Genomic DNA, 26,729 nt, shown 5'->3' on the forward strand with positions numbered 1-26,729 from the left:
GTCGGTCCAAAGGGTCTGCTGGCTTTTATTGTGTCTCTGCAGAGGGGTTGGGACCTGTGCCAGGCAGCTCTGTGACACAGTGGGGCCAGCAGCAGGGTGGCACCATGATCCGTGGCTCAGAACCTAGTTCTGCTGCTTCCCCACCAAGAGCGGAAGCCAGCTGGCCAGAGGTCTTTAGCCACCAACAGGGTATAGGCAGGCATCCTCCTGCCTCCCCCAGCAGTCTGCACTGGGTCATATTTCCAGCATAAAGTCCTCTGAGGGCCCCTTCAGCAAGAGGCCCCTGAGAGAAAATCCAGCCATCTGAGGCTCAGTCCCTTCAGCTGGGGCTCAGACCCAGCTCCAGGGGGCCAGGCAAATGTGGCCTCCCCTTCTGGAAGGGGCTGGCTGGTGCTCTCCACCACAACCACACCTCCAGCTCTTCTTCCTCCCGACCTGCCTCCTCGTGGCCCCTTGAGCCCTGAGCTGCTCCAGGGCTATAACTCAGACTGGGATCTGGAGATCCTTGGGCCTTTTCGGATCTCTTTCCGCTTCTCCTCTTTCTTTCGGCGTTTCTCTTCTTCTCTCAGGGCCTTCTGGAAAGGGTCAGTGCTGGGAATGAACTGAAGGGAAGAGAAGAGCAGTCTGACTTAGTGTGTGGCAGCAAAGAGCCTGCTCTGAGCTAGGCCACCAACGGGGTGTGGGAATAGGAAGATTCCCTGGACACAGGCCCTGCCCCAGACATGGAGACAGTGAAATGGGTTTGGGAGAACTGCTGAGTGGGTGTTGGAAGATAAGCAGGAGTTTGCCAAACCAACAGCGTGAGGAAAGGGAAGGGTATTCTAGGTGGAGGGATGGGTGCTGAGGTGGGAACCTACATGGGGCATCTGAGAAACAACACACAGACTCCTCCAGGGTGAGGGGGTAGAGTGGCTGAGACCACCACAGACCCGGGAGCCCACACCTGCTGCACCCTTCAGGAGGAGAGGAGGAAAGTCTGCCAGAGTCACAGACGACAGGGCAAGTGGGGGGTGGAGGATAATGACTTCATCGGCGGTGGGGGGTGGCATTCTTCAACTGCAACCCAGGCCCTTGGCTGTCCTCCCTCGAGGCTCTCTCCCCAGACTGTCTCATCTAACTCATAGCTTCTGTTGGCCTGTGTGGTTAGTTACCCCTCAAACTTGCATCTCCATTTCCAAATGCCTGTCTGAGACCTCCTTTAGGATGTCCCAAATGCACCCTAGACTCAGTATGGTTCCCTCTTCCCAGAGTCCCTGTTCTGATGAGCAGCAGAGCAGAAACCGAGGAGCCCTACCTGCACCCGGCATTCCCTCTCCCTCCTCGGGTCCATCACCAAGGCCTGGCTAATTTCAAGCCCTAAATCTCTCTCAAACCCATCCACTTCTCTGTCTCTACTATTGCTGCCCCCATCACCACCCCCATCTCTCTGCTGGATGACTCTAGGGGCCTCCCAAGGCCTTTCCACATCCCCTTTGGTCCCTCTCAAGCCATTCTCCTCACTGCAGTTGGATCTTTTCTTTTCTTTTTTTTAGACAGAGGTCTTGCTCTGTCGCTCAGGCTGGAGTGCAGTAGTGCAATTTTGGCTCACTGCAACCTCCGCCTCCCGGGTTCAACCGATTCTACTGCCTCAGCCTCCCAAGTAGCTGGGATTACAAACACCCACCACCACACCTGGCTAATTTTTGTATTTTTAGTAGAGACAGGGTTGCGCTATGTTGGCCAGGCTGGTCTCAAACTCTTGACTTCACGTGATCCATCCGCCTCAGCCTCCCAAAGTGGTGGGATTACAGGCACAAGCCACTGTGCCGGATGGATCTTTTCAAAATGTAAATCTGTTCATGTCACATTCCAGCTTCCATGGCTCTCCATGACTCTCAAGACAAAGTTCCACATGGTGTATCTGCAGGTCCACCCCGCTCGCCTCTCTGTTCCTACCTCATATCCCCCCACCTTTATGTTTTTGGATTCCCTGTACCCTCTCACTTCCAGGCGTGCCATGGCTGAGGCCCAGAACGCTCTTTCCAACACGCACCCCTCTGCCACATTAGCTCGGGCTCAGCTGACTCACTGCCCTCCAGACCTGCCCTGACTCCCTGAGGGGCGGCTCCTGGTGGTGTGCTCCCTTCAACTTTGTGCTGATTCCTTCTTTCTTGTGCCCATCGCCCTCCCAGACAGCACATTCCATGAGGGTAGGAGGATAGTGTCCTCTGCCACAAGGCCTTGGCACAGAGTCTTCCTGGCTTTTCAAGAGCACTCAATATGTGTTTTTTCAATGAATGAGCAAGCCACGTTGGAATAGGAAATACAATAGTACAGCAGGTCCTCGAATAATGTGGTTTAGTTCAAGGTCGTGCCATTATAATGTGGATGAGAAAAAAAAAAAAACAATCGATTCCTGGCCAGGGCCACTGTCTGTGTGGAGTCCGCACATTCTCCCCGTGTTCTGGTGGGTTTTCTCTGGGTACTCCAATGTCTTCCCACATCCCAAAAATGTGCATGCTGGGTTCACTGGTATGTCTACACTGTCTCAGTCTGACTGTGGAGGCATGTGTGAGTGTGCCCTGTGATGGGAGGGCGTCCTGTCCAGGGTTGGTTCCTCCCTTATGCTCTGAGTTGCTGGGAGAGGCTGGACCCTGAACGGGACTAAATGGATAAATAATTATTTTACTTGTTTTGATGAATCTTTCTTAAATGTATGTATAGTTCACATTTATTTCAATATTTCATATTAAGAGTGTTTTGGTTTTTATTTTGAAGACTGGAGTTGGGCGCCATGGCTCATGCCTATAATCCCAGCATTTTGAGAAGCTGAGGTGGGCAGATCACCTGAGGTCAGGAGTTCAAGACCAGCCTGGTCAACATAGCAAAACCTCGTCTCTACTAAAAAATACAAAAATTAGTCAGGTGTGGTGATGGGCGCCTGTATTCCCAGCTACTTTGGAGGCTGAGACAGAAGAATCACCTGCAGTGAGCTGAGATTGTACCACTGCACTCCAGTCTGGGCGACAGAGCGAGACTTTGTCTCAAAAAAAAAAAAAAAAATTCTGGTAATGGTTTTTTGACCAGAAATATGCTGTAGTAACTTAACTCTTATTTATATCAATTAGCCTATGGTAAATTGGTTTGTAATACATACATTCACTTAAAGTCACAGTTTCCAAGAACCTATGGATGATGTTAGGTGAAGATTTACTATGCTTACAACTCAGGTAGCTGTGCTGTAAAACACACCCTTTTATTTGTTCCTAGGGCAATTGTGACAAATGTTTGATCCGATCAAAGTGGATATTAAAAACAAACAAATAGCTCCACCTTGTGGAGTAATCTGCCTACCAGATTAGATTGAGTCACGACTTTGGAAGATGGGGGGATTCACAGAAGTGTAGCCCAGAGAAGGTAAGTGAGTCACACAGCATGTGGTAGGCCCAACTAGGACTAGCCTCGCAGGCTGCACACTTCCCTGCCTAGTACTTCCCTACCACACTCTGCTCCTGTCTCTGTGAGTGAATCCTGATCCACTTAAGACGGGGAGCTAGGAGACCCCTTAGGCCATAGAGACCCCATTCCTCTCTGACTCTGGCTGGGCAAGGGCAAGTCAAGAGATCTTAGCCCCTCCAGCCTCAGTGGGCTCAGCCCACCCTAGCTGGGTCAGAAGAGAAACACACCCATCCTTTCCCTGTCCCCTTCCCACCTAGGCCTGGAAGTGCCTAGTCATCTTTTGAGTCTATCTTTAGATGTCTCCCCAGGAATCTTCCCTGGCCACCCCTGATTGTACCTGACCAGCCTGCGTCAGGTCAGCAGGCTGATGGCCAACACAGCATTGTGGTTAAGAGCATGGCTCAAGAGGCAAACCACATGTATTTGAACCTTCACTCCATCACTTACTGGCTATGAGAACTCAGGTTGATTACTGTATCTCCCTGTGCCTCCGCTGTCTTCACTGTTAGGTTAGTTATCAATTTATTTCCTCTCTATTCCAAATTCACTCTTCATTGTCTGCTCTGCGAAAATGCATCTGGCTCCAGGATAGAGCCCCAAACTCCAAATCTTGTTGTTCAAGGGCCCGGACCCCATGCTACGTCTCCAGCCTTATCTCCTGCTGTCTTCAAGCTACCCTGCTCTGCCTGTCCCTGACAACAACCACATCCTCCATAGCCTCAAGCATGCCACTCTGGCCACCGCCTTCTATCTTCTCTAACTCCTTAACCCTACCATAACCATGAGCAGGCCCTCCATGCTGCCGGCAATCCAGCCTTATTCCCTAGTCCGCTCACCCTCCTGCTCTCCTGCACATACCTTCTCCTCAAGCCTCCGTGCTCCCCACTCCCAGACCATGACCTTGCCTTCTATCTCACAGAGAGGATGAAAGTAGCAGGAGACAACCCCCACAGCTCCACCACCACACCCACCAACCCATTTGCTTCTGTGCCCACATGCTCTGCCTGCCCTCCTGTTCAAGGTTAAGGATCTGCTCTTCTGTACAAGGCCAAGCCCTCCCCCAGCACTACAACTCACCCCTCCTCACCTCCTCCAGATGAGGCTCCAGCAACCTGGCCCCTGGCCTCATCAGTTCCTCCCTCTCTAATGGATCAGTCCCATCCACATAGTGCAAGCCTGCTGTGGTCTCTCCCAAGGGACTGACATTTGAAACCACAGTGTCCTCCAGCTATTCTCCCATTAGACTGCTCTCTTTGAAAGGAAAACTCTTCGAAAGGGCTGTCTACACTTGCCACATCCACTTCCTTTCCACTCATTCTCTGGAAATCCAATCTTTTGTTCCCAGGACCCCCTCAAAGCAGCTTTTATCAAGACCACCAGCAGCCTCAACATTACTCAGTCCAGCAGTCGATTCTCAGTCCTCGCCTTCCTTACCTCCCAGCAGCATCTGACACGCCGATCGCTCCCTCCCTACTTCCTCTAACGCTTTCCTCGTGTGGCCTCTGGGAAACTCTTAGGTCGGCCACCATCATGCTGACTGCTCCTTCTGCGGGTTCTTGCTGCTTCCTCCTCAGTCCTTCAACCTCAATCTCCAGCCCCATCCCAGGCCTCAGTCCCCAGACTGCTTCTCTACCTGCCCAATGCCCCAGATGACTGTGTCCTGTCTCACGGCTTTTGGTGCCTTCTACATAGGCATGGCTCTCACATTTATAGGTCCAGCTTCTACTTCCTCCCTGAAGTATAGAGTCAAATATCCAGCTACCTCCTTGACATCTTTACTCCGATGTTCACCAGGTGCAGAAAAAAACTCTTAATACCCTCCCTCTCCAAGGATTTGAAAAAATGACAGTCCCATTCTTCCAGACACTCAGGCCAAAAATCTTCTAGTCATGCTTAACGCTCCTCTCTCTCTCACCACATATGCTTCCTCAGCAAATACCACTGGCTCTACTTCCAAAAGAGAACCAGAACCTGACCATTTCTCAGCAGCTCCACTGTCATCGTCTGGTTCAAGCCACTATCAACTGCCACACAGATGAGCACAGCAGTCTCCACACCTGTGTCCCTGCTTCTGGTCCCCGACCATGCTCCACACAGCAGCCAGATGATCTCTTTAAAGTGGTAAGTCTGCGCCTGTAATCCTAACTACTCAGGAGGCTGAGGCAGGAGAATCGCTTGAATCCGGGAGGCGGAGGTTGTAGTGAGCCAAGATCGCACCATTGCACTCCAGCCTGGGCAACAAGAGCAAAACTTCGTCTTAAAAATATATATATATAAATAACGGCCGGGAGCGGTGGCTCACGCCTGTAATCCCAGCACTTTGGGACGCCGAGGCGGGCAGATCACGAGGTCAGGAGATCGAGACGATCCTGGCTAACATGGTGAAGCCCCATCTCTACTAAAAATACAAAAAAATTAGCCGGGCGTGGTGGCGGGCGCCTGTAGTCCCAGCTACTGGGGAGGCTGAGGCAGGAGAATGGTGTGAACCTGGGAGGCAGAGCTTGCAATGAGCCAAGATCGCACCACTGCACTCCAGCCTGCGTGGACAGAGCAAGACTCCGTCTTAAAAAAATATATATATATATAAAATATATATAAAGTGGTAAGTCACAGCCTGTTACCCTGCTCTCCAGGTCCCTCAGGGTAGGTGCCAAAGCCCTTGTGAAGACCTCTGAGGGTCTCAGGATCAGGCCTACAACTCTGACCCCATCTCCTCACACTCCCCAGTCCCCAAATATGCTTCCAACTCACAGTCTTTGGCACTTGCTGCTCCTTTAGCCTGGAATGTTCTTCCTTGGGATACACAGATGGTTCCCTCATCTCCTTCAGATAATTCAGTAAGACAGTATCCAGGCTATGTGAAATAGCAACTGTACCCACACCTTACCCTGGGCATTCCTTAACCACATTCCCCTGCCTTTTTTCTCCACAGCCCTTGTCACCACCTACCACATTATATATTTTTAAATTGACTGCCTGTCTTCCCCAACTAGAATGCCACTCCCAGGAGAACAGGGCTAGCCTGCTTCCCCAAGGGGCAAGATGCAATAGATACTCACTTGATGCTGAATGAATGAATGTAGTATGCATCTGAGCCTTTGCATAAGTTTGTCCCTCTGCCTGGAAGGCCTTGCCTCAGCTGGTCCACCCAGCAACTAACTCATCCCACAGCCTCCACCACCTCCCTGCCAAGGCTGGGTCAGGCATGCCTCAGAGGTCTACAGCTCATTATGCTTCTTACCAGTATAACAGTTACGCTGGATTAGAACTATTTCCCTGCTGCCTTCCCCATCAGACTATGAGCATCTGAGGAGCTGGGACAGGGCCAGCCCCCTGGACAGGGACAGTGGCCGGCACACAGCCTGATACAAGTTGACTCTAGTGATGGGTACATAAGAAGTAGGAGAACTCAGAACTCTCACCAGCATGGAGGGAGTGCGTGAGGGGAGCCGAGCAAATCCGGGGCTCCTGCGAGGGACAAGTCCACGCGGGATATCAAAAAGTGAGGAAAATCTCAGAACTGTCCCCAGCCAACATGTAAGGAAAGTATGAGGCTGGGCGTGGTGGCTCACGCTTGTAATCCCAGCACTTTGGGAGGCTGAGGCGGGTGGATCACGAGGTCAGGAGATCGAGACCACAGTGAAACCCCGTCTCTACTAAAAATACAAAAAATTAGCCGGGCGTGGTGGCGAGCGCCTGTAGTCCCAGCTACTCGGAGAGGCTGAGGCAGGAGAACGGCGTGAACCTGGGAGGCGGAGCTTGCAGTGAGCTGAGATTGTGCCACTGCACTCCAGCCTGGGCGACACAGCGAGAGACCGTCTCAAAAAAAAAAAAAAAAAAAAAAAAAAAAGGAAAGTATGTTGCTGCTGTGGTTATGTCCAAGTAGAGTACGTTACAATAAAGCTGGACTCAACTTATCCTGGCACCCATTCTCTCTGTGGCCTATGCTGTCACCCTCCTCCTGCGTTTAAGTGAGGCAACTATGACCTGCATAGCAAGAAGAACTGGCATCACAGCAATAAAGCATCTCCATGGGTAACCCCTTGCTGGGAAAGGCAATCTGCCATGGCCTTGAGTATCCACACATGTTTTCTTGCTGCATAAACCAAGAACGGAAGGCCGTGGCTGTTCTTGATCTGGGCCATTTATCAGGGTAATGATTGCAGCAAGCAACCTTGGGGTATGCGTCATTTCAGCTGGGCATGCAGGGGTGGCAGCTACCCCACTGAGGAAACCGCATCCCCCACTCTGCCACATAAAGCAAAGCCACTGGCTCAACAGGACACTCGATTCACAGGTTCCCCCAAATACTCAGGCCTAGCCCATTATAATTCAGCTAATATAAAAGCTAATAGTGTTGTACAGAAAAGAGTTAACACAGCTGGCCTGACTCCTATCCTTTGAAAGGCCTGCTTCCAAGGTTAGCCCTTGGCAGACATCTGGGAACTTGCATTTCAGGAGGGTCCCCACCACCTTAACTGCTAACAGTGGTTCACTGTGCCTCAACTGTTTGTGCAAACAATATGGTTTCTGCTGAATACACACTTTGCTCTGGGGAGTTTGCCATTTTGATATGTTAGGCAAAAAGTACACACATGACTAGCTCCCAGTAAAAACCCAGGCACTAGGTCCCTCAAGAAGTTTCCTGGTAGAAAACATTTTAAACATGTTGTCACAACTAATTGCGGGAGGAATGAAGCACATCCTGTTTGACTCTACTGGGAGGGGACTCTGGAAGCTGAGCCTGTTTCCCCTGGACTTTGCCTGATGCACCTTTTCCCTTTGCTGATTTTGCTTTGTGTCTTTTCTCTGTAGTAAATCGTGGCCACGAATACGACCATATGCTGAGTCCTGTGAATCCTCCTATTGAACCATCAAGCCTGGGAGTGGCTTTGGGAACTTGACACAGGTGTCCATGGGCAGCAGCAGTCAGCCAGCCCCAGTAACAATGCTGGCGGATTAACTGCCATAAAGGCCAGTCAGACAATGGACTGAATTAAAAGCTGTCACCCTTGCCTTGGATGACACTCCTTCCTAACAACCATGTATGTTATATTCTTACTGACTATAGTCAGTGTCCTGGTCATCTGGAGATTACAAACTGGCAGATCAAAGATACCTACCCCACTCTTTTTATTTATTTATTTATTTATTTATTTTGAGACAGAGTCTTGCTCTGTCGCCCAGGCTGGAGTGCAGTGGTGCGATCTCAGCTCACTGCAACCTCTGCCTCCCGGGTTCAAGTGATTCTCCTGCCTCAGCCTCCTGAGTAGCTGGGACTACAGGCGTGCGTCACCTTGCCCAGTTAATTTTTGTATTTTTAGTAGAGACAGGGTTTCACCATGTTGGCCAGGATGGTCTCAAATTCCTGACCTCAGGCAATCTACCTGCCTCGGTCCCTAAGTGCTGGGATTACAGGTGTGAGCCACCATGCCTGGCGATACCTAGCCCTCTTTAGGTATCCAAACTATGGAAATAAATTGTGGTGACAAACTAGACAGCCTGGCTCACTCGTTTAGATGCCCATCATAAAGCTCAATCTCTGATAAGACCAAATGGAGTCAAACTGCTGATCAAGCCTACTTCATCCAGATCACTGCCACTGCCACCTAAACATATCATTGTACTTGGCGTGGTAACATACCCACTACGAAGGAGCGGCACAAAACAGAGGACTCTATATTTCTGGTTCACCTATCTGAGTCTCTGGTTGGAATGGTACGGCCTGAGATTGTTAGGATTGTGACCACTTGGCTGAGTATCCTGCTTGCTGATTTCCCTGCAGTGGCCCATGTGGGTAAAGATAAGAAATATAACAGGTCTCTATACATCTGTAAAAATGCCCTGGTCCCATTCATACCTGACATTTCTGAATGAAAGGTCTAGGTGATAGTAGGCAACAACTGGTGAAAAAGTGAAACTACAGATGCTGGCATAGGACATATGCTTTTTTTTTTCTTTTTTTTTTGAGACAGTCTCACTCTTTCGCCAGGCTGGAGTGCAGTGGTGCGATCTTGGCTCCCTGCAATCTCCGCCTCCAGGGTTCAAGCGATTCTCCTACCTCAGCCTCCTAAGTAGCCGGGACTACAGGCACGTGCCTAATTTTTGTATTTTTAGTAGAGATGGGGTTTCACCATGTTGGCCAGGATAGTCTTGATTTCCTGACCTCATGATCCGCCCACCTTGGTCTCCCAAGGACACATGGATTTTAATAGCGATAATCCTGCCACCTGGGGAGGATATACCTTAGATCCCAGAAAGTGCAGGGAACAATTAATGCTCTCTTTATCCCTTAGATCCATCACTGCCACCTGGCAAAACAATCCTAGGGTCTGCCCAAGCCCAGTGGCAGCTGCAGCTGTCAATATGGCCAACTGTTGGGTGTCTCATTTCCATCCACATGATAGGAAAACTCACATGGACATGCCAGTACTGAGCTATTCTGCTGTGTCTAATGCCATCAAAGGTAGTTCCCAACAGTGACCTTGTGCAGACACACCAGCCAGCACAATTTTGTTTCAACCTGACAGATACAAATTCATCTGCTTTTCCTGATGTCTGAGTAGCCTTGGATTATACCACGTAGGGCAACTGAGGCTGAAGCTCCACAGTGACACTGACCTCAGGCTCAACTAAACATTGTTCTGGTGACCCAAATCAAGTGTAACATGTGGGAGAGAATGGGTCATGGAATGTCTCCATACGGGGACATGAGGGTTGCTTGGGTCCATCTATTGCCCCCTGTAATTACTGGCAATAACATCAAAGATTGGCAGGTCAATCTAAATTCTCTTATGTGGGTGGTCGTGGATAACAGACTGGTCTTAGACCATATCCTGATTATCCAAAATGAGACTTACTGGTCCTCCAGGACCTTCACAGCTGGTTGAGTCCAGGACCCTGGTCAATATTGCAGGTTAGGGGCCAGGCACAGTGATTCACACCTATAATCCCAACACTTTGGGAGGCTGAGACAGGAAGATGGCTTGAGCCCAGGAGTTTGAGACCACCCTAGGCAGCACAGCAAGAACCTGTCTCTGAAAAAAATTATAAATTAATTAGCCAGGAATGGTGTCGCACAGGCCTGTCGTCCCAGCTACTCAGAAGGCTGAGGTGGGAGATCTGTTTGAGCCCAGGAGTTCAAGGTTACAGTAAGCTAGGTGGGTGACAGAGCGAGACCCTGTCTCTAAAAATAATAATAATAATAATAATGTAGGTTGGCCTTACCCTGCTATTCAGAATATAGTTGATAGTAATCTTAATTAAATGAAGTATGAGACTAATTGACAGATTTGGTCCTAGCCTCTATCAGTCAGATCAATCAGACTGAATAGCACATTCGTGCGAAAATTTGAGTTAGGCCGGGCGCAGTGCATCATGCTTGTAATCCCAGCACTTTGGGAGGCCGAGGCGGGTAGATCACGCAGTCAGGAGATCGAGACCATCCTGGCTAACACGGTGAACACCGTCTCTACTAAAAATACAAAAAATTAGCCGGGCGTGGTGGCGGGCGCCTGTAGTCCCAGCTACTGGGGAGGCCGAGGCAGGAGAATGGCATGAACCAAGGAGGCAGAGCTTGCAGTGAGCCGAGATCATGCCACCGCACTCCAGCCTGGGCGACAGAGCGAGACTCCATCTCAAAAAAAAAAAAAAGAAAGAAAAGAAAATTTGAGTTAAACCAAGCCATGGAGGGCTTGGGGCAGACTGTTGGGGCGGCAATCCATCATGGCCCTGAGCATCCCTGCATATTCTTGCAGGGCACACCAAAGATACAAAGCCCTAACCACTCTTTACCTGGGCCATGTCTTAGGATTGTGTTTGCAGAGAGCAACCTTGAAGGGTGTGGTAATGTCTCCTCCCAAAGAGCACGTTTTCTGCAGTTCACCATAAAAATCATGAATTTCCTCAGCTTGGCAGTTCTCAGCTATGATGGACACCCCCTGCATGCACAGTGCCCACCTGGCCCCCTCTGTGTCATCCCCGTGGGACTTGGGGAACAAGGTGAACCAACACAACCAGGCCAACAGTCTAGCTACTGCCTTTGCTGTAATACAGTCCAATGTCTCTGACCTGTCAGTGTCCATGAAACAGCAGCAGGCTAGCTTGTTGGCCTGGAGGCAGAATTAAATCCTAGACCCCTCAGACACCCAACACCCCTCCCCACACCAAGGACCAGCATGTGGTTTGACAAGTCCAGTCCTCCAGCCACCACAGCCCTTCCTTCCTGCCCCTCCTAGCTCTGCCACTTCCAATCCCTTCCTCAATCTATCGTATCTGTCCCTGTCTTTTTTTTTTGAGATGGAGTTTCACTCATGTTGCCCAGGCTGAAGTGCAATGGCGCGATCTCAGCTCACTGCAACCTCCATCTCCCGGTTCAAGCAATTCTCCTGCCTCAGCCTCCTGAATAGCTAGGATTACGGGCATGCACCACCATGCCTGGCTAATTTTTTGTATTTTTAGTAGAGACAGAGTTTCACCATGTTGGCCAGGCTAGTCTCAAACTCCTGACCTCTGGTGATCCACCCTCCTCAGCCTCCCAAAGTGCTGGGATTACAGACGTGAGCCACCATGCCCGGCCTGTCCTCATCTTTTATCCCAAACTTTGTCTCCAGCTCTCAAAGCCCACCTCAGCCCTCTGGAACCCCTGGAATGAGAGCATGTACAGGAGTGTGGGATGGAAGCCCAGTTGGCGCTCAGAGGTTCAAAGGCAGGGAAGAGCATGGCCTGATCTCCCTGGCTGCTCTGATATCCACCTGAAGTGGGATGCCTATTTTGTGCTGGGATGGGTTTGTTCATAGTCTCCTAACTACCCCCCATAGCTGGAGTTCACACGCTGTGAACAGACAGGGAGCCTGAGGCTAAGAGGGGAGCAATGACTTGCCCACAGGCTCCAATGAGTCAGTGACGGCTTCTGGACCCAGGCCCAGGCTGCCTAGCTCCAAGTCCAAAGCCACCCAAGGTCCCCAGCCCCTGCAGGCCTCAGCGTCCTATAGCCCAGCAGAGGCAAAGCAGACACAGGCATAGGCCCTGGCAGCTCACCTCTGTGCGGTCGATTTTAAATGGGTTCTGGAAGTCGGAGTCTTTCTCACTGATCCCCAGCTCCTGGGCCATCTGCAGATGAAGAAACACTAGTCATCCTCTGCCTTCTCCTGAGTCCTGCTCACCAGAGAGTCACTCCCTCCATGCTGGGACCCAGACTCCTGACTTGGGCAGATGTGGGCCATGTGATGATCCCATGGGAACTGGGTCAGCACAGAATCCCTTGAAATGGGGCCTCTGTGGCCAAACGTACCCTGAAGCTCCACAAAGAAAATGTAACCAAACACTGACGTTCAGGCCCGACTGAAGGCAGATGTGAGGATCCTAGTCAACCACCCGACAGAGGGCTCCCAGGCTACCTCCACCCAAGTCCTTACCAGGCTGAGGATGGGCGAGTGGGGCCCCTGGTTGAAGACGCCTGTCTGGTTGCAGAAACTGATGCCCCAGCGGATGAGGAGGTTCCAGTTGGAGTTGTGGTCAAAGTAATAGTGCACAATCCTCGGGAAGCGCAGCACCACATCGCCGAAGAAGGCCGTGTTCTCCACCACGTGGGAGAAAGCTGGCGAGAGGACCCGGATGAGTGGCCAGGGCAGATGCTCTCCTGGCTGCCTCGCTGGCCCCTGGCATCCTCTAGAGAACAGAGACATCCACCAAACCCAACAAGCAAGGAAGGAACAGTGCCTACTGACCACAGGCTGCCAATCACATGTACAGTGCGAACTAGGGCCTTACATCCACCAGCTCAGAGTCCTTATAACCACTTTTAGAGGGAGATGTGGCTGCTGTTCCCATTTTACAGATGGGAAACTGAGGCTCAGCAGCTAGTGAGTAGCAAATCTAGGCTGCAAACCCAGGTCTGTCAGCCCAAAGGCACATCTTGCGGCTTAGAAGACTCATTTGCTGTGGGGACCAGAGAAGTGAGTGTTGTTCTGCACATGGATGCTGATGTATCACACGAGGCTTTGCTGGGCTTGACGCCCCCACCAACATGTTATCCAAATGTCCAGTGCTGGCCCTGGTGTTAACACAACTAGAGTGTCTGTGAGACCTCAGGTCTCTTAGGATGGCCAGAGAACAGGCCAGCATTTTTCTTTTTTAATATTCTTTCCATTTTATTTCATTTTAAGTGCTTAAGTTCTTATTTTGAATGAACGAATGAATATATTTAATTAATTAATTAATTACTTTAGAGGTGCAGTCTCACTTTGTTGCCCAGGCTGATCTCAAATTCCTGGCCTCAAGTGATCCTCCCACCTCGGCCTTCTAAAGCTCTGGGATTATAGGGATTATAGGCCAGAGCCACTGCACTCGGCCTGAAATTATCTTAGACTTACATAACACAACATAAAATTCATTCACTTGGCTTCCTCTAATGTTACCATCCTTTGTTTTTTTTTTTGGAGACGGAGTCTCGCTTTCTTGTCCAGGCTGGAGTGCAGTGGTGGGATCTTGGCTCACTGCAACCTCTGCCTTGCGGGTTCAAGTGATTCTCCTGCCTCAGCCTCCCGAGTAGCTGGGATTACAGGTGCATGCCACCAAACCCGGCTACTTTTCTATATTTTTGGTAGAGACGGGGTTTCACTGTATTTGGCCAGGCTGGTCTCAAACTCGAACTCAAGTAATCTGCCTGCCTCGGCTTCCCAAAGTGCTGGGATTACAGGAGTGAGCCACCTGCCTGGCCTAGTGTTATCATCTTATATAACCAACATACAACTATCTAAACCAGGAAATTAACAGCAATACAATACTACCAACTAACCTAACAGACTTAATTTGAATTTTCTGTTTTCCCACTAATGTGCTTCTACTGGTCAACAGGTCAGTTTAGACTGAGCTTTGTTAGTGTGCTGTAGGAAAACACCCTGCTGCAAGACAAGCGTGGCGCCATCTTGAAGCCATAATGGCTGAGGTTTGACCCCTGCACACCAAGGTATTCTGCAGCAAGGTCTTTAAACAATGCCTGTCGCATAGATAACCCCTCAAAAAGATGATTATTTAACTTCCCCAGTGGTCACAACTTTCACACAAAAGCCTGAGATGTCACCAGCTGCATGTTTTAACCTAAAAGCTTGCTGTATAAACAATACTTTTGGCCGGGTGTGGTAACTCACCCCTGTAATCCCAGCACTTTGGGAGTCCATGGCAGGTAGATCACTTGATATCAAGAGTTCAAGACCAGCCCGGCCAACAGGGCAAAACCCCATCTCTACTAAAAATACAGAAATTAGGCCGGGCGCGGTGGCTCATGCCTGTAATCCCAGCACTTTGGGAGGCCAAGGCGGGCGGATCACGAGGTCAGGAGATCGAGACCATCCTGGCTAACATGGTGAAACCCCATCTCTACTAAAAATACAAAAAATTAGCCGGGCGTGGTGGCGGGCGCCTGTAGTCCCAGCTACTCGAGAGGCTGAGGCAGGAGAATGGCGTGGACCCGGGAAGCAGAGCTTGCAGTGAACTGAGATCGCACCACTGCACTCCAGCCTGGGCGACAGAGCGAGACTCCGTCTCAAAAAAAAAAAAAAAAAAAAAAAAAAGAATACAAAAACTAGCTGGGTGTGGCGGCATGCACCTGTAGTCCCAGCTACTTGGGAGGCTGAGGCAGGAGAATCACTTGTACCCGGGAGGTGGAGGTTGCAGTGAGCCGAGATCATGCCACTGTACTCCAGCCTGGCGAAAGAGTGAGACTCTGTCTCAAAAAAAAGAAATGCTATTGCTAAAAAGTAGCCAGTTAATGGGGGAGGCCACTCACGAAATGCCCATCTGCCCAAGGGGACCACTTAGAAGGTGCCACAAGAGGGCAATTCCAGGGAGGAAAAAAGAGTGACAAGAACAGGAGAGAAGGAGCAGCTAGAGAAGATTGGGTGGTGTGGAGGACAGGGCGGAGCAGGGCAGACCATACCATCCTTCAGCTTCTCATCCTGGGGGAAGGGCCCATCTGGGAGCACATCAGCAGCGGTGAGCACTGTCCGGGAGTCCTCCAGCACCTGAGGGAATCCCACCAGGGCTGAGTGGCTTCGCAGCGCCCATCACAGACTGCTCCCATCCCCATTTATTTAAACCCCACTTCAAGTCTTATGTGCACACAGTTCCCCTGTCCCTGAACACCAACCCCGTAGGGAACTCCGATTTACCCATCAGTGCCTAGATCAAAGACTGGACCTGCCATGAGCTGCTCCCTGCCTGCACACACCTTAAAGAGACCCTTGAGCATGACATCAAGGATCTTGTACTGCTGGTGGATGTCGTTCAGCTGTGCCAGGTTCTTCAGTGCCAACAGCTGCTCCCGCCGCTTCACCTCAAACATCTTCTTGTCTGGGCAGCATTAAGTTAAGGGGCTGGCATCAATAGCCCTGCCTGGACAATCCAGCAGTCTTGCCTCAGAAGGCTCATTCCTGACCAGCAAGTATCTGCAAGGGCCATGGATGCCCAGGGCTAGAAGCCTCCAGGAAATGAACAAACTGACAAGTGCATGGCCCTGCAACGCACTATTCATCCAGTTCCCATGGCGCTCCACACCCAGAAGCCTGAAACCAAGCCTCCAGACCTGGCTCCTGCCTTCCCTTTGCTGCGGTCTTCCTGCCATCTCCACAAGCATTCACTGTTCCAGAGCCTCCACCTCTCTGCTCACGCTGCACCCTCTCTGCCCAGGATGCCCCTCACCCTCCTCTAGGAGTTTCTATCCTTTCAAGGCCTGGCTCAAAAACCATCACACAGTGTTTCTCCCTGACCCCTCCTGTGCCCATCAGAGCACTGGTCACAGAGTAAAATGATCATTTGTTTGGATACTTTCTCCCCCTAGGCTTATGGACACCTCAAAGCCAGGAGACTTGTTGTAATTCATCTTTGTGTCCCTGAGGCCTGGCCTGGAGCAGGTGGCCCAGTTCACCAGGGCCCAGATGGGCCAGTAATCCAGAATTCCTGAGTCTCCACTCAGGATCTTGCCCGCAAGGTGCCAGGCCATGCACAGTCCTCACTGAGACTTTGCAGTCTAGAGATGGGCCTTGTCATCTCCATTCACCATACGTGGAAGCTGAAGCTCCGGAGAGACCTGACTTGCTCAAGGTCTGGCTACAGCACCTCACCTTTTCTCCCTGTTCCCGCCAGCTGGGACTGCTTATCCCTGGAATCCCCGAGTAGAAGAACCTCATTTATAGACCCCTCAAAGACAGCTCATTAACTACAACCCCAAAGGATACAGATCTCCAGGCTTGGGTCCAGGGAGGTCCTCAAGGTGCCTGTGGCTCCTGTCCCAGACAAAAACAGGACAAAGAGGAAGGCCAGGAACTGAAGAAGGTCCATGTCCAAACCTCTTGAGCTGGAAGAATAACCCAAAGAAAGAGAGTGAGACTCAGAGATCGGTGTTACATGAAATAGAGGGCACAGGTGAACAGCAGCTTCCCCTGACATAGTGCAGCCTCTGTATACCAAGAACCCAGCTTTGGGGAGCCTTGAAGCTGCAGCTCTTATCCCAGGGCCAGCAGGCACACAATACAGAGCCATGGGATGCTAGGAGGTGGGGAGGAAGATAAGTGTGTGTAACACAGGGACGCTTAGAGCACAGGGTCAGTGGCTAGAGCTCCGGGCTGGAGCCCTGCCCTCGCCCCTGTCTCTGGGACCTCGAGAAGCTTGCCCAGCCTTTCTGAGCCTCAGCCTTCTCAGCTGTAGAACAGGGATAAGGAGGTCACCTCCCTGCTGCAGGGAGGGAGGTCTGGGTGAGGTACTGTGTCTGGGTAGGAGGGGCTCGTCAACAGTACTCCTTCCACATCTCCTATCCTGGTCTCCCAGGAAAGCATCTGGTCAAGGAAGCCCAGGCAGAGAAGATGTGAAACTTCTGGGGTTTTCCTCCTTCCTTGACTTTTGTCATCAGAAAGGAAGAAGGGACAAAGGGCAGGGAGGAAGGCAGGGCAGTCTCGGGGTAAGGGGGCTTGCTACTCACTCACTTTGGAACCACAGGTACTACATACAACACCTGTTCATATTCAGGCAACATGCGACAATTATTTATTTATTTTAATTTAATTTAATTTTGTGTTTTTTAAGATGGAGTTTCACTCTTGTTGCCCAGGCTGGAGTGGAATGGCTTAATCTCAGCTCACTGCAACCTTTGCCTCCCGGGTTCAAGTGATTCTCCTGCCTCAGCCTCCGAGTAGCTGGGATTACAGGCATGCGCCACCATGCCCAGCTAATTTTGTATTTTCAGTAGAGACGGGTTTCTCCATGTTGGCCAGGCTGGTCTCGAACTCCCAACCTCAGGTGATCCGCCTGCCTTGTCCTCCCAAAGTGCTGGGATTCAGATGTGAGCCACCGCGCCCAGCCCTTTTTATTTATTTTTTCCTTAGTAGAGATGAGGTCTTGCTATATTGCCCAGGCTGGTCTCCAACTCCTGAGCTCAAGAGATCCTCTCGCCCTGGCCTCCCAAATACTGGGATTACAGGCGTGAGCCACTATGCCCAGCCAACACAATTATTTATTGAGTGCTGTGAAGTTCACTTTCCTGGTGATTCCCAGGACATACATTGCTGCCTTCCACCCTTCCTCTTTCTCCCCTTGAAAGGATGCATCTTTTCACTTGGCTGGGGTGGTAATTCTCTTAACGCTTTTTGTTAGTTCCTGTAATTTTTTTTTTTTGAGACAGGGTCTTGCTCTGCTGCCCAGGCTGGAGTGCAGTGGCACAGTCATGGCTCATTGCAGCCTCCACCTCCCAGGCTCAAGCCATCCTCCCACCTCAGCCTCCTGAATAGCTGGGACTACAGGTGCATGCCACCATGCACGGCTAATTTTTGTATTTTTCGTAGAGGTGGGGTTTTGCTACATTGCCCAGGCTAGTCTTGAACTCCTGGGCTCAAGTGATCCACCCACCTTGGCCTCCCAAAGTACTGGGATACAGGTGTGAGTCACTGCACCCGACTACTGTAGCTGTTTTCTCTGGTTCTAACTCTGCTATTATGACCTGACACTCAAATATTCTGTCTTGAGGGCCTAGAAAAACAATGTTTTCCTCTAGTATAACTTGATTCTGTACTTTGGGCTTTTCTTGATGTGTCTGACTTGTTCCATTTAACCAGGAAATTTCTCATGCTTTTAACTAAGAGCCAGGTATTCCCCAGTTGAAGGCACTAGTTTTTGTTTTGTTTTGTTTTTTTGAGACAGAGTCTTGCTCTGTTGCTCAGTCTGGAGTACAATGGCACGATCTCGGCTCACTGTAACCTCTGCTTCCTGGGTTCAAGCGATTCTCCCTGCCTCAGCCTCCCAAGTAGCTGGGATTACAGCTGCCCACCACCACAAATGGCTAATTTTTGTATTTTTAGTAGCGACGGGGTTTTGCCATGTTGGCCAGGCTGGTCTTGAACTACTGACCTTAGGTGATCCGCTGCCTCAGCCTCCCAAAGTGCTGGGATTACAGTAGTGAGCCACCGCGCCTGGCTGGTACTAGTTTTCTTGTTTACATTCCACTATAATATGATGGAAACTCATAACCTTGGACACACTCTTCCTGTGTCTGATGAAATTCACAACTTTTTCATAAAACCTGATCTATCAAAGCATTAAGATTTTTTTGTTTTTACACCCTTGTAACCTTCTGTATTACTTGTGACACATAAATAACAAATTGACAAATTTCCTTGTCCACTGCTGATTATAATGAACTTTCATAAGATTTTTAACCATGGGGTCAGGCGTGGTGGCTCATGCCTGTAATCCCAGCACTTTGGGAGGCCGAGGCGGGCAGATCACAAGATCAGGAAATCAAGACCATCCTGGCTAACATGGTGAAACCCCGTCTCTACTAAAAATACAAAAAATTAGCCGGGTGTGGAGGCACGTGCCTGTAATCCCAGCTACTTGGGAGGCTGAGGCAGGAGAATTGCTTGTATCCAGGAGGCAGAGGTTGCAGTGAGCCGAGATCGCACCACTGCACTCCAGCCTGGGCAACAGAGCGAGACTACGTCTCAAAAAAAAAAAAAAAAAAAAAAAATTAGTCACCTAAAAAGAAAGATTTTCAACCATGGTTGTTCCAAGTCTTTGTCATCTGTGGTTCTGATTCTTCTCTAAAAGCATTTCCACTCAGATTCATAAAAAGACTCTAACAAGTAATCTTAAATACAAGTTTCTAAAAACTTAAAAACTTTAAGATCTATGGACTAAATAAAAAATTTTCAGAACTCTAATGAAGAAACTGATGAATTCCTGAAATCTCTAATCAAAATCAAACAACTCAATTAAAAACTGATGAAGATAATTTTCTTTTCTTTTCTGTATTTATTTATTTTTGAGACAGGGTCTCACTCTGTCATCCAGGCTCACTGCAGCCTCAACCTCTTGGGCTTAAGCAAGCCTCCTACCTCAACATCCTGTGTAGCTGAGACTACAAGCACATGTCACCATGCCCAGCTATTATAATTTTTAAATTTTTTTTGTAGAGGTAGGATCTTGCTATTTTGCCTAGGCTGGTCTCAAACTCTTGAGCTCAAGCAATCCTCCTGCCTTGGCCTCCCAAAGTGCTGAGGTTACAGGCATGAGCCGCCCTGCCAGGGTAATGTGTTTATGACATATACTTGGAATATTATTGGTTCTTTACTTGTTTTGTTTTCTAAATTTAAGGAAACTTTTTCTCTTAAGCTATCTATAGTTTACAGCAATTCCATAAGAAATACTTTTGTAAAGAGAGGTAGAAACATTTACTTTTCCTCCCTATTTAATCCATCTAAAATTTCAAAACTATTCAAGAAAAGTATTCTTTCTTAAAAATTTTTTTTTTATTTTTCAGACAGGGTCTCCCTCTGGAGTGCAGTGGTATAATCATGGCTCACTGTAGCCTTGACCTCCCAGGCTCAATCAATTCTCCTTCCTCAGTCTCCCAAGGGTCTGGGAGTACAGGCATGCACCACTACACCCGGCTAATTTTTGTATTTTTTAGTACAGATGGGGTTTGGCCCTGTTTCCCAGGCTGATCTTGAACTCCTGGGTTCAAGTGATCAGGCTGCCATGGCCTCCCACAGTGATAGGATTACAGGCGTGAGCCACCGTGCTGGTCTATTCATGAGTATTCTTACGGCAATGTGGTTATTTGCAAAAGTCCAGTAAGACTTTGCTCTCTCTCTCTATTTTGAGACAGAGTCTCACTCTGTTACCCAGGCTGGAGTGTAGTGGCACAGTCTCAGATCTTGCAACCTCCGCCTCCCAGGTTCAAGTGATCCTTGCGCCTCAGCCTCCCCAGTAGCTGGGATCACAGGCAAGCACCACCATGCACGGCTAATTTTTGTATTTTTAGTAGAGACGGGGTTTCACCATGTTGGCCAGGCTGGTCTCGAACTCCTGGCCTCAAGCGATCTGCCCACTTTGGCCTCCCAATGTACTGAGATTACAGGCGTGAGCCACTGCGCCCAGCCTGTTCTCTCTTATAACAGAATACAACAAATATTGCTTATATTACCACAGCTTTAACTAGAATATCATACTTGAGAATGTGCATAGAAAGCCTGCCTTCAAAGATTCCCAGCCTTACAGTGAATGAGTAAAATTGTCACTTCCTGGCAGGCCCAGGAACCTTAAGACTGTTAAGTAAAATCTAAAGTCCGCCTTGGTTTTGCTCCCTACTCTTAAATGGTTTTTAAATCTGTTATTCCTATGTGATCACTGTAAAGAGAAAATTTTGTTTCTAAAAAAAGCTATAATACACCTGTTATTAGACTGTAGCCCTATGCATTGTTTTTGAGTTCTCATTATCTACTTGTACACTGGACTAGCTCTTGAATTCTAGATTGCTCCAATCCAACTTTCTTCCATGACATTATTAAAAATGGGCACTGCTCTGTTCCTGAAGCCCTGTAAGTTGAAACTAGATGAACTTTAAGGGACAAGCCTTGTGCCTAATGTATGGGTCACACAGAAAGTTCACCAAACCTCCCAATGCCATAACCAGAGACATTCAAACTGCAAACCAGGATAAGAAGTTGATGGTTTCATACTGTAGAGAGCTTTTCCGAAGACACTGGAACAAGATTCTATATAATTTTGAGACTCTTACCTGTTTTTTTGTTTGTTTGTTTGTTTGTTTTTTTGAGAAGGAGTCTGGCTCTGTGGTCCAGGCTGGAGTGCAGTGGCGCAATCTCGGCTCAATGCAAGCTCCGCCTCCCAGGTTCACGCCGTTCTTCTGCCTCAGCCTCCCGAATAACTAGGACTACAGGTGCCCGCCACCACGCCCAGGTAATTTTTTTTGTATTTTTAGTAGAGACGGGGTTTCACCCTGTTAGCCAGGATAGTCTCGATCTCCTGCCCTCGTGATCCGCCCGTCTCGGCCTCCCAAAGTGCTGGGATTACCGGTGTGAACCACTGCACCCGACGGACTCTTACCCGTTTTAATGTCTCCTTTTTTTCACTTGGCAGGATAATGGTGTAATTGAAATTTCACAATCAGTAGCTTCTGCTGGTAACTTGACAGAACCTGACTGGAGATCCTTTAGGCCACCTAGTGGATGACTTTGGCAATATCCCTAACAGAACTGTTGCTCACAAAAAACAAACAACAAAACCCCAAAAATCTGTTGCTCACTCTCTGTTTTAACTCAACCCAGTTATGGCATAGTAGGTGGTAAAAACTGAGCTATATTATCTATTCACAAATGTCGGTGCTATTGCTAATACTACATACTGTACCTGGATACATTCCTCTGGGAAGCTGAGACCCAAATACAAAAAATAAAGCAGGCCTGATGGTTACAATAGGTCTCATCTAATTCCCAATCGTCATTTGATTTATTCAGTTGATTGCCTTTAAGCCTAGGTTCATGTCTCAGGACTTTTTTTTTTTTTTTTTGAGACAGGGTCTCACTCTGTTGCCCAGGCTGGAATGCAGTGGTGCCACCTTGGCTCACTGCAGCCTCGACTTCCCAGGCTCAAGCAATCCTCCTGCCTCAGCCTCCCCAGTAGCCTGGGACTACAGGCTCATGCCACCATGCCTGAAGAATTTTTGTACTTGTTTTTGTAGAGATGAGGTTTTGCCAAGTTGCCCAGGCTGGTCTCGAACTCCTGGGTGCAAGCAATCCACCCACCTTGACCTCCCTAAGTGCAGGGACTGCAGGTGTGAGCCACCACGCTGGGCCTCTCAGAACTATTATGCAAACTGAGATTATCACATTGCTATTACTTCCTATTTTCCTATTTATTTATTTTACATTATTTTTGGAGACAGTCTCACTCTGTAGCCCAAGCTGGAGTGTAGTGGCACCATCTTGGCTCACTGTAACCTCTGCCTCCAGGGTTCAAGTGATTCTCCTGCCTCAGCCTCCCGAGTAGCTGGGATTACAGGTGTGTACCACCATGCCTGGCTAATTTTTGTATTTTTTGTAGAGACAGGGTTTCGTGAACTTGGCCAGGCTGGTCTCGAACTCCTGGGTTCAAGCAATCTGCCCTCCTTGGCCTCCCAAAGTGCCAGGATTACAGGGGTGAGCCATCGTGCCCAGCCCTATTTTCTTTTTAAACTTTATACCTGTTACTTTTTATATTTTTGGTGAAATATCACTCCTAACAGAATAATGCTGGCCCAGAAGTTTGCAATGACAGCAAATGCCAATGGAACAGCCAAAATTGAACTTAACAATGAACTCCAGGTAGACTTACCTTGAGAGCCACTCCTTCCAAACCTCCCTTGCTGCTCAAATGTGGCTAAAAGGTATTTGGGGTTTTTTGAGACAGGGTCTTGCTCTGTCACCCACGCTGGAGTGCAGCAGTACAATCATAGCTCACTATAACCTGAAACTCCTGGGCTTAAGTGATTCTCTACCCAACTGACTCCCGCACACTCCCCAACCAATGCCCGGATAACTTTTTTTTTTTTGAGACGGAGTTTCGCTCTTGTTGCCCAGGCTGGAGTGCAATGGTGCGATCTCGGCTCACTGCAACCTCCGCCTCCCAGATTCAAGCGATTCTCCTGCCTCAGCCTCCCTAGTAGCTGGGATTATAGGCATGTGCCACCACGCCCGGCTAATTTTTGTATTTTATTTTATTTATTTATTTCTTTTATTTTTTTTGAGACGGAGTCTCGCTCTGTCGCCCAGGCTGGAGTGCAGTGGCGCAATCTCGGCTCACTGCAAGCTCCGCCTCCCGGGTTCACGCTATTCTCCTGCCTCAGCCTCTCCGAGTAGCTGAGACCACAGGCGCCCGCCACCACGCCCGGCTAATTTTTTTGTATTTTTTTAGTAGAGACGGGGTTTCATCGTGGTCTCGATCTCCCAACCTCGTGATCCGCCCGCCTCGGCCTCCCAAAGTGCTGGGATTACAAGCGTGAGCCACCGCACTCGGCCTATTTTATTTATTTATTTTATTATTTTTTTTTTTTTGAGACGGAGTCTCACTCTGTCACCCAGGCTGGAGTGCAGTGGCGCGATCTCGGCTCACTGCAAGCTCCGCCTCCCGGGTTCACGCCATTCTCCTGCCTCAGCCTCTCCAAGTAGCTGGGACTACAGGCGCCCGCCACCACGCCCGGCTAATTTTTTTTGTATTTTTAGTAGAGACGGGGTTTCACCGTGGTCTCGATCTCCTGACCTCGTGATCCGCCCGCCTTGGCCTCCCAAAGCGCTGGGATTACAAGCGTGAGCCACCGCGCCCGGCCTTATTTATTTTTTATGAGACAGAGTCTTGCTCTGTTGCCCAGGCTGGAGTACAGTGGTGCGATCTCGGCTCACTGCAAGCTCTGCCTCCCGGGTTCACGCCATTCTCCTGCCTCAGTCTCCCGAGTAGCTGGGACTACAGGTACCCACCACCACACCCGGCTAATTTTTTGTATTTTTAGTTGAGACGGGATTTCACCATGTTAGCCAGGATGGTCTCAATCTCCTCACCTCATGATCTGCCCGCCTCGGCCTCCCAAAGTGCTGGGATTACAGGTGTAAGCCACTGTGCCCAGCCGTTATTTATATATATTTTTGTATTTTAGTAGAGACGGGTTTCTCCATGTTGGTCAGGCTGGTCTCGAACTCCCGACCTCAGGTGATCCACCTGCCTCGGCCTCCCAAAGTCCTAGGATTACGGGGATGAGCCACTGCGCCTGGCCCTGCCCGGATAATTTTTGTATTTTTTGTAGAGATGAGGTTTTGCCATGTTGCCCAGGCTGGCCTCAAACTTCTGGATTCAAGTGATACTCCCTCCTTGACCTCCCAAAGTACTGGGATTACAGACGTGAGCCACTGCTCCCAATCACTACAAGGGTTTTGACACTGACTCCTAGTCACCAGTCTCCAACTGGAGACTCCTACTCTCCAACGTGGCAAGAGACCAACAACCCAAGATAGGTCCGTCCCAGCACTGAGGGACCTAACTACAGGATGACTGATCAGTAACGCTTTTGGAGAAAGATCTTGACCAAAAAGGGGAAATATGAAAGTTGTTAGAATCAAAAGAGTCGTTTGTGTTAAAAACGGACAAATTTAAAGCATGATTCTCCAATGGGAAAAAACAAGAACAACTCTGACAAATAAAACCGAGGAAGGTCGTGAAAAGAGGGTTCTTGTGCACAAATGACTGATAACAAGATCAGAAAAAATGCAGAAACCACAACCCTGCACAAAGGCCACTGCAAACTTACACAGAAAAATGGTTCTGTGAGGACATCTGCCCTGCAACTGCCTGTCCAACCTCAGACTGGCACCACTCTTGCTATTCATCCTTGGCGCCAAGGATAACTATCTCAAAATAATTATGTAATCCTCATTTTTCCTTTCAAAACCTTTGTCTTCCTTTACCTCCCCAAATACGTACACAGGTTCCTATGGCACACATATTGTCACTACAATGTTATTCCCAAGTAAACATCATTTTTTTAGTCTCTCATTCTGCTATTTAGGTTGACAGTACTTACCGCACTCTAGGCACTGTTCTAGAGGCGGGAATACAGCAATAAATAAGCAAAAATCTCTTCACTCATGGTACTTGTCTCTAGTAGGGATAAGAGACGATCAATAAACTTGTAAAATAAGCACAGAGGGATGAGAGGGTGTCGGTCAGGTACAAGATTACATAAAGTGGTCAGGAGAGGTCTCACACTCAGATTACAACTCCCCAATGTTACCAATGTGAAATCAAGGCACAGAAAAATGAGATGACTGCCCAGTCACACAGCTATTCCCAGGCTGAACCAAGAGTCTGTTTGGCTCTCAGTCCAGTGCTCTGTCTTCTGACTCTTTATAAATGAGCACAGAGATCAGAGCTGGCTACTGAACTACCAGGACACCTGCCCCAGGGGAGAGATGCTCAGTTACAGACAGTGAGGGGCTGCAGAGATCATCCGGAGAACCCCCTACCCCCAAGCAGACGAGATAAGTGAAACCTAGAGAAGGAATAGTCCAAGTTCACCCAGGACCCCCCACATTCCACCTCCTGCTCCAAACTGGAGGGAACCAGAACCAGGCTAGGGCAAAACTTTAGGGGCCAAGGAGAATACCAGACAGCTGGCAATGACTGAAGCAGGGAAGTGGGAAAGAAAAGCCAGAACAGCAGACTGCGGGACAAGTCCTGCTTTCTCTACTGTTAAACTCACTTTTTCAGCCTCTCAATCCCGATCCTGCCGTGTGCGTCACCCGGAGCTCCTCCTGGCTCAGCATCAGGTTCCGAACTCCTGCAGAGGTACCAGGTAGTGGCGGGCCTTGAGCCGGCTACCGGGGTCGGGGGCCCAGGTGGTTGACCCCGACCTTCGGGGCTCCGGGAGGAGGGAGCGAGCCTTCTCACAGAGGCGTCCAGGTCCACGAAACTCCCTCCCCACCACCTGCAGCCGGTTCGGGGCCCTCGGTTCTCTCATTATCCTCCCCGGGAACGTACAGCCCGCCGCCCCAACGGCCACCTACCTGGCCCAGTCGGTGCAGGAAGGGCAGGTGGCCGAGTCCGGTGCGAGCAGCTAGGCTCGAAGGTCCAACAGGCTAACAGCAAAGCAATTGAAAGCGGGATCACCCGGCTAGTAGCCGAGCGCAGACCGCCGAGCTCCGTCCCGCCCACCGCGCTGCTCCCGGCCAATGAGCGCGAGCCGCGACCGCCGGGCTCCTCTAGCCTCACTTCCGGCCGCGCTCCACCGCCCCTGCCCGCCCCGCCAGGCTCTGGCGTGCCTCCAGCGCGCTGTGGGCACCATCCTTGTCCTGCCCTTCCTGCGAGCCCCGGGTACGTGGCCCTGGATTTAGGTTGTGTTGGAGGAAGTTAAATCTGTGGGTGGGGTCTGTGCCAGTTTAAGGCGTGAATCAGCCAACTGGGGTCCCAGCTCCTGTCGG

The 26,729-nt window shown here is 49.7% G+C and overlaps 1 protein-coding gene across 1 annotated transcript; it reads right to left on the bottom strand.

The window, feature by feature from the left end:
* On the bottom strand, positions 1 to 26,407 carry CCDC134 (coiled-coil domain containing 134). The gene is made up of 8 exons (XM_003264816.4): positions 26,316 to 26,407; positions 26,012 to 26,089; positions 16,674 to 16,792; positions 15,668 to 15,789; positions 15,377 to 15,461; positions 12,855 to 13,036; positions 12,478 to 12,549; positions 1 to 602 (listed from the first exon to the last, which is right to left on the bottom strand). The coding sequence occupies exons 3-8, from the start codon at positions 16,774 to 16,776 to the stop codon at positions 477 to 479; spliced, it is 690 nt and encodes a 229-aa protein (XP_003264864.2). The 5' UTR covers positions 16,777 to 16,792; positions 26,012 to 26,089; positions 26,316 to 26,407; the 3' UTR covers positions 1 to 476.
* Positions 26,408 to 26,729: the final 322 nt, after the last annotated feature.

The sequence above is a fragment of the Nomascus leucogenys genome, chromosome 7b (genome assembly GCF_006542625.1).
Source record: "Nomascus leucogenys isolate Asia chromosome 7b, Asia_NLE_v1, whole genome shotgun sequence".
In the NCBI taxonomy this organism is placed as follows: domain Eukaryota; kingdom Metazoa; phylum Chordata; class Mammalia; order Primates; family Hylobatidae; genus Nomascus; species Nomascus leucogenys.

Excerpts from the sequence above, each read along its gene's own strand:
- CCDC134 (XM_003264816.4), bottom strand. The coding sequence starts at position 16,776 with ATGGACCTTCTTCAGTTCCTGGCCTTCCTCTTTGTCCTGTTTTTGTCT. Across the intron at positions 13,037-15,376 it reads GGATGAGAAGCTGAAGGATG|CTTTCTCCCACGTGGTGGAG; the intron begins GTATGGTCTGCC and ends TCCTCTCGCCAG. Across the intron at positions 12,550-12,854 it reads ACTCGCCCATCCTCAGCCTG|ATGGCCCAGGAGCTGGGGAT; the intron begins GTAAGGACTTGG and ends CTTCATCTGCAG.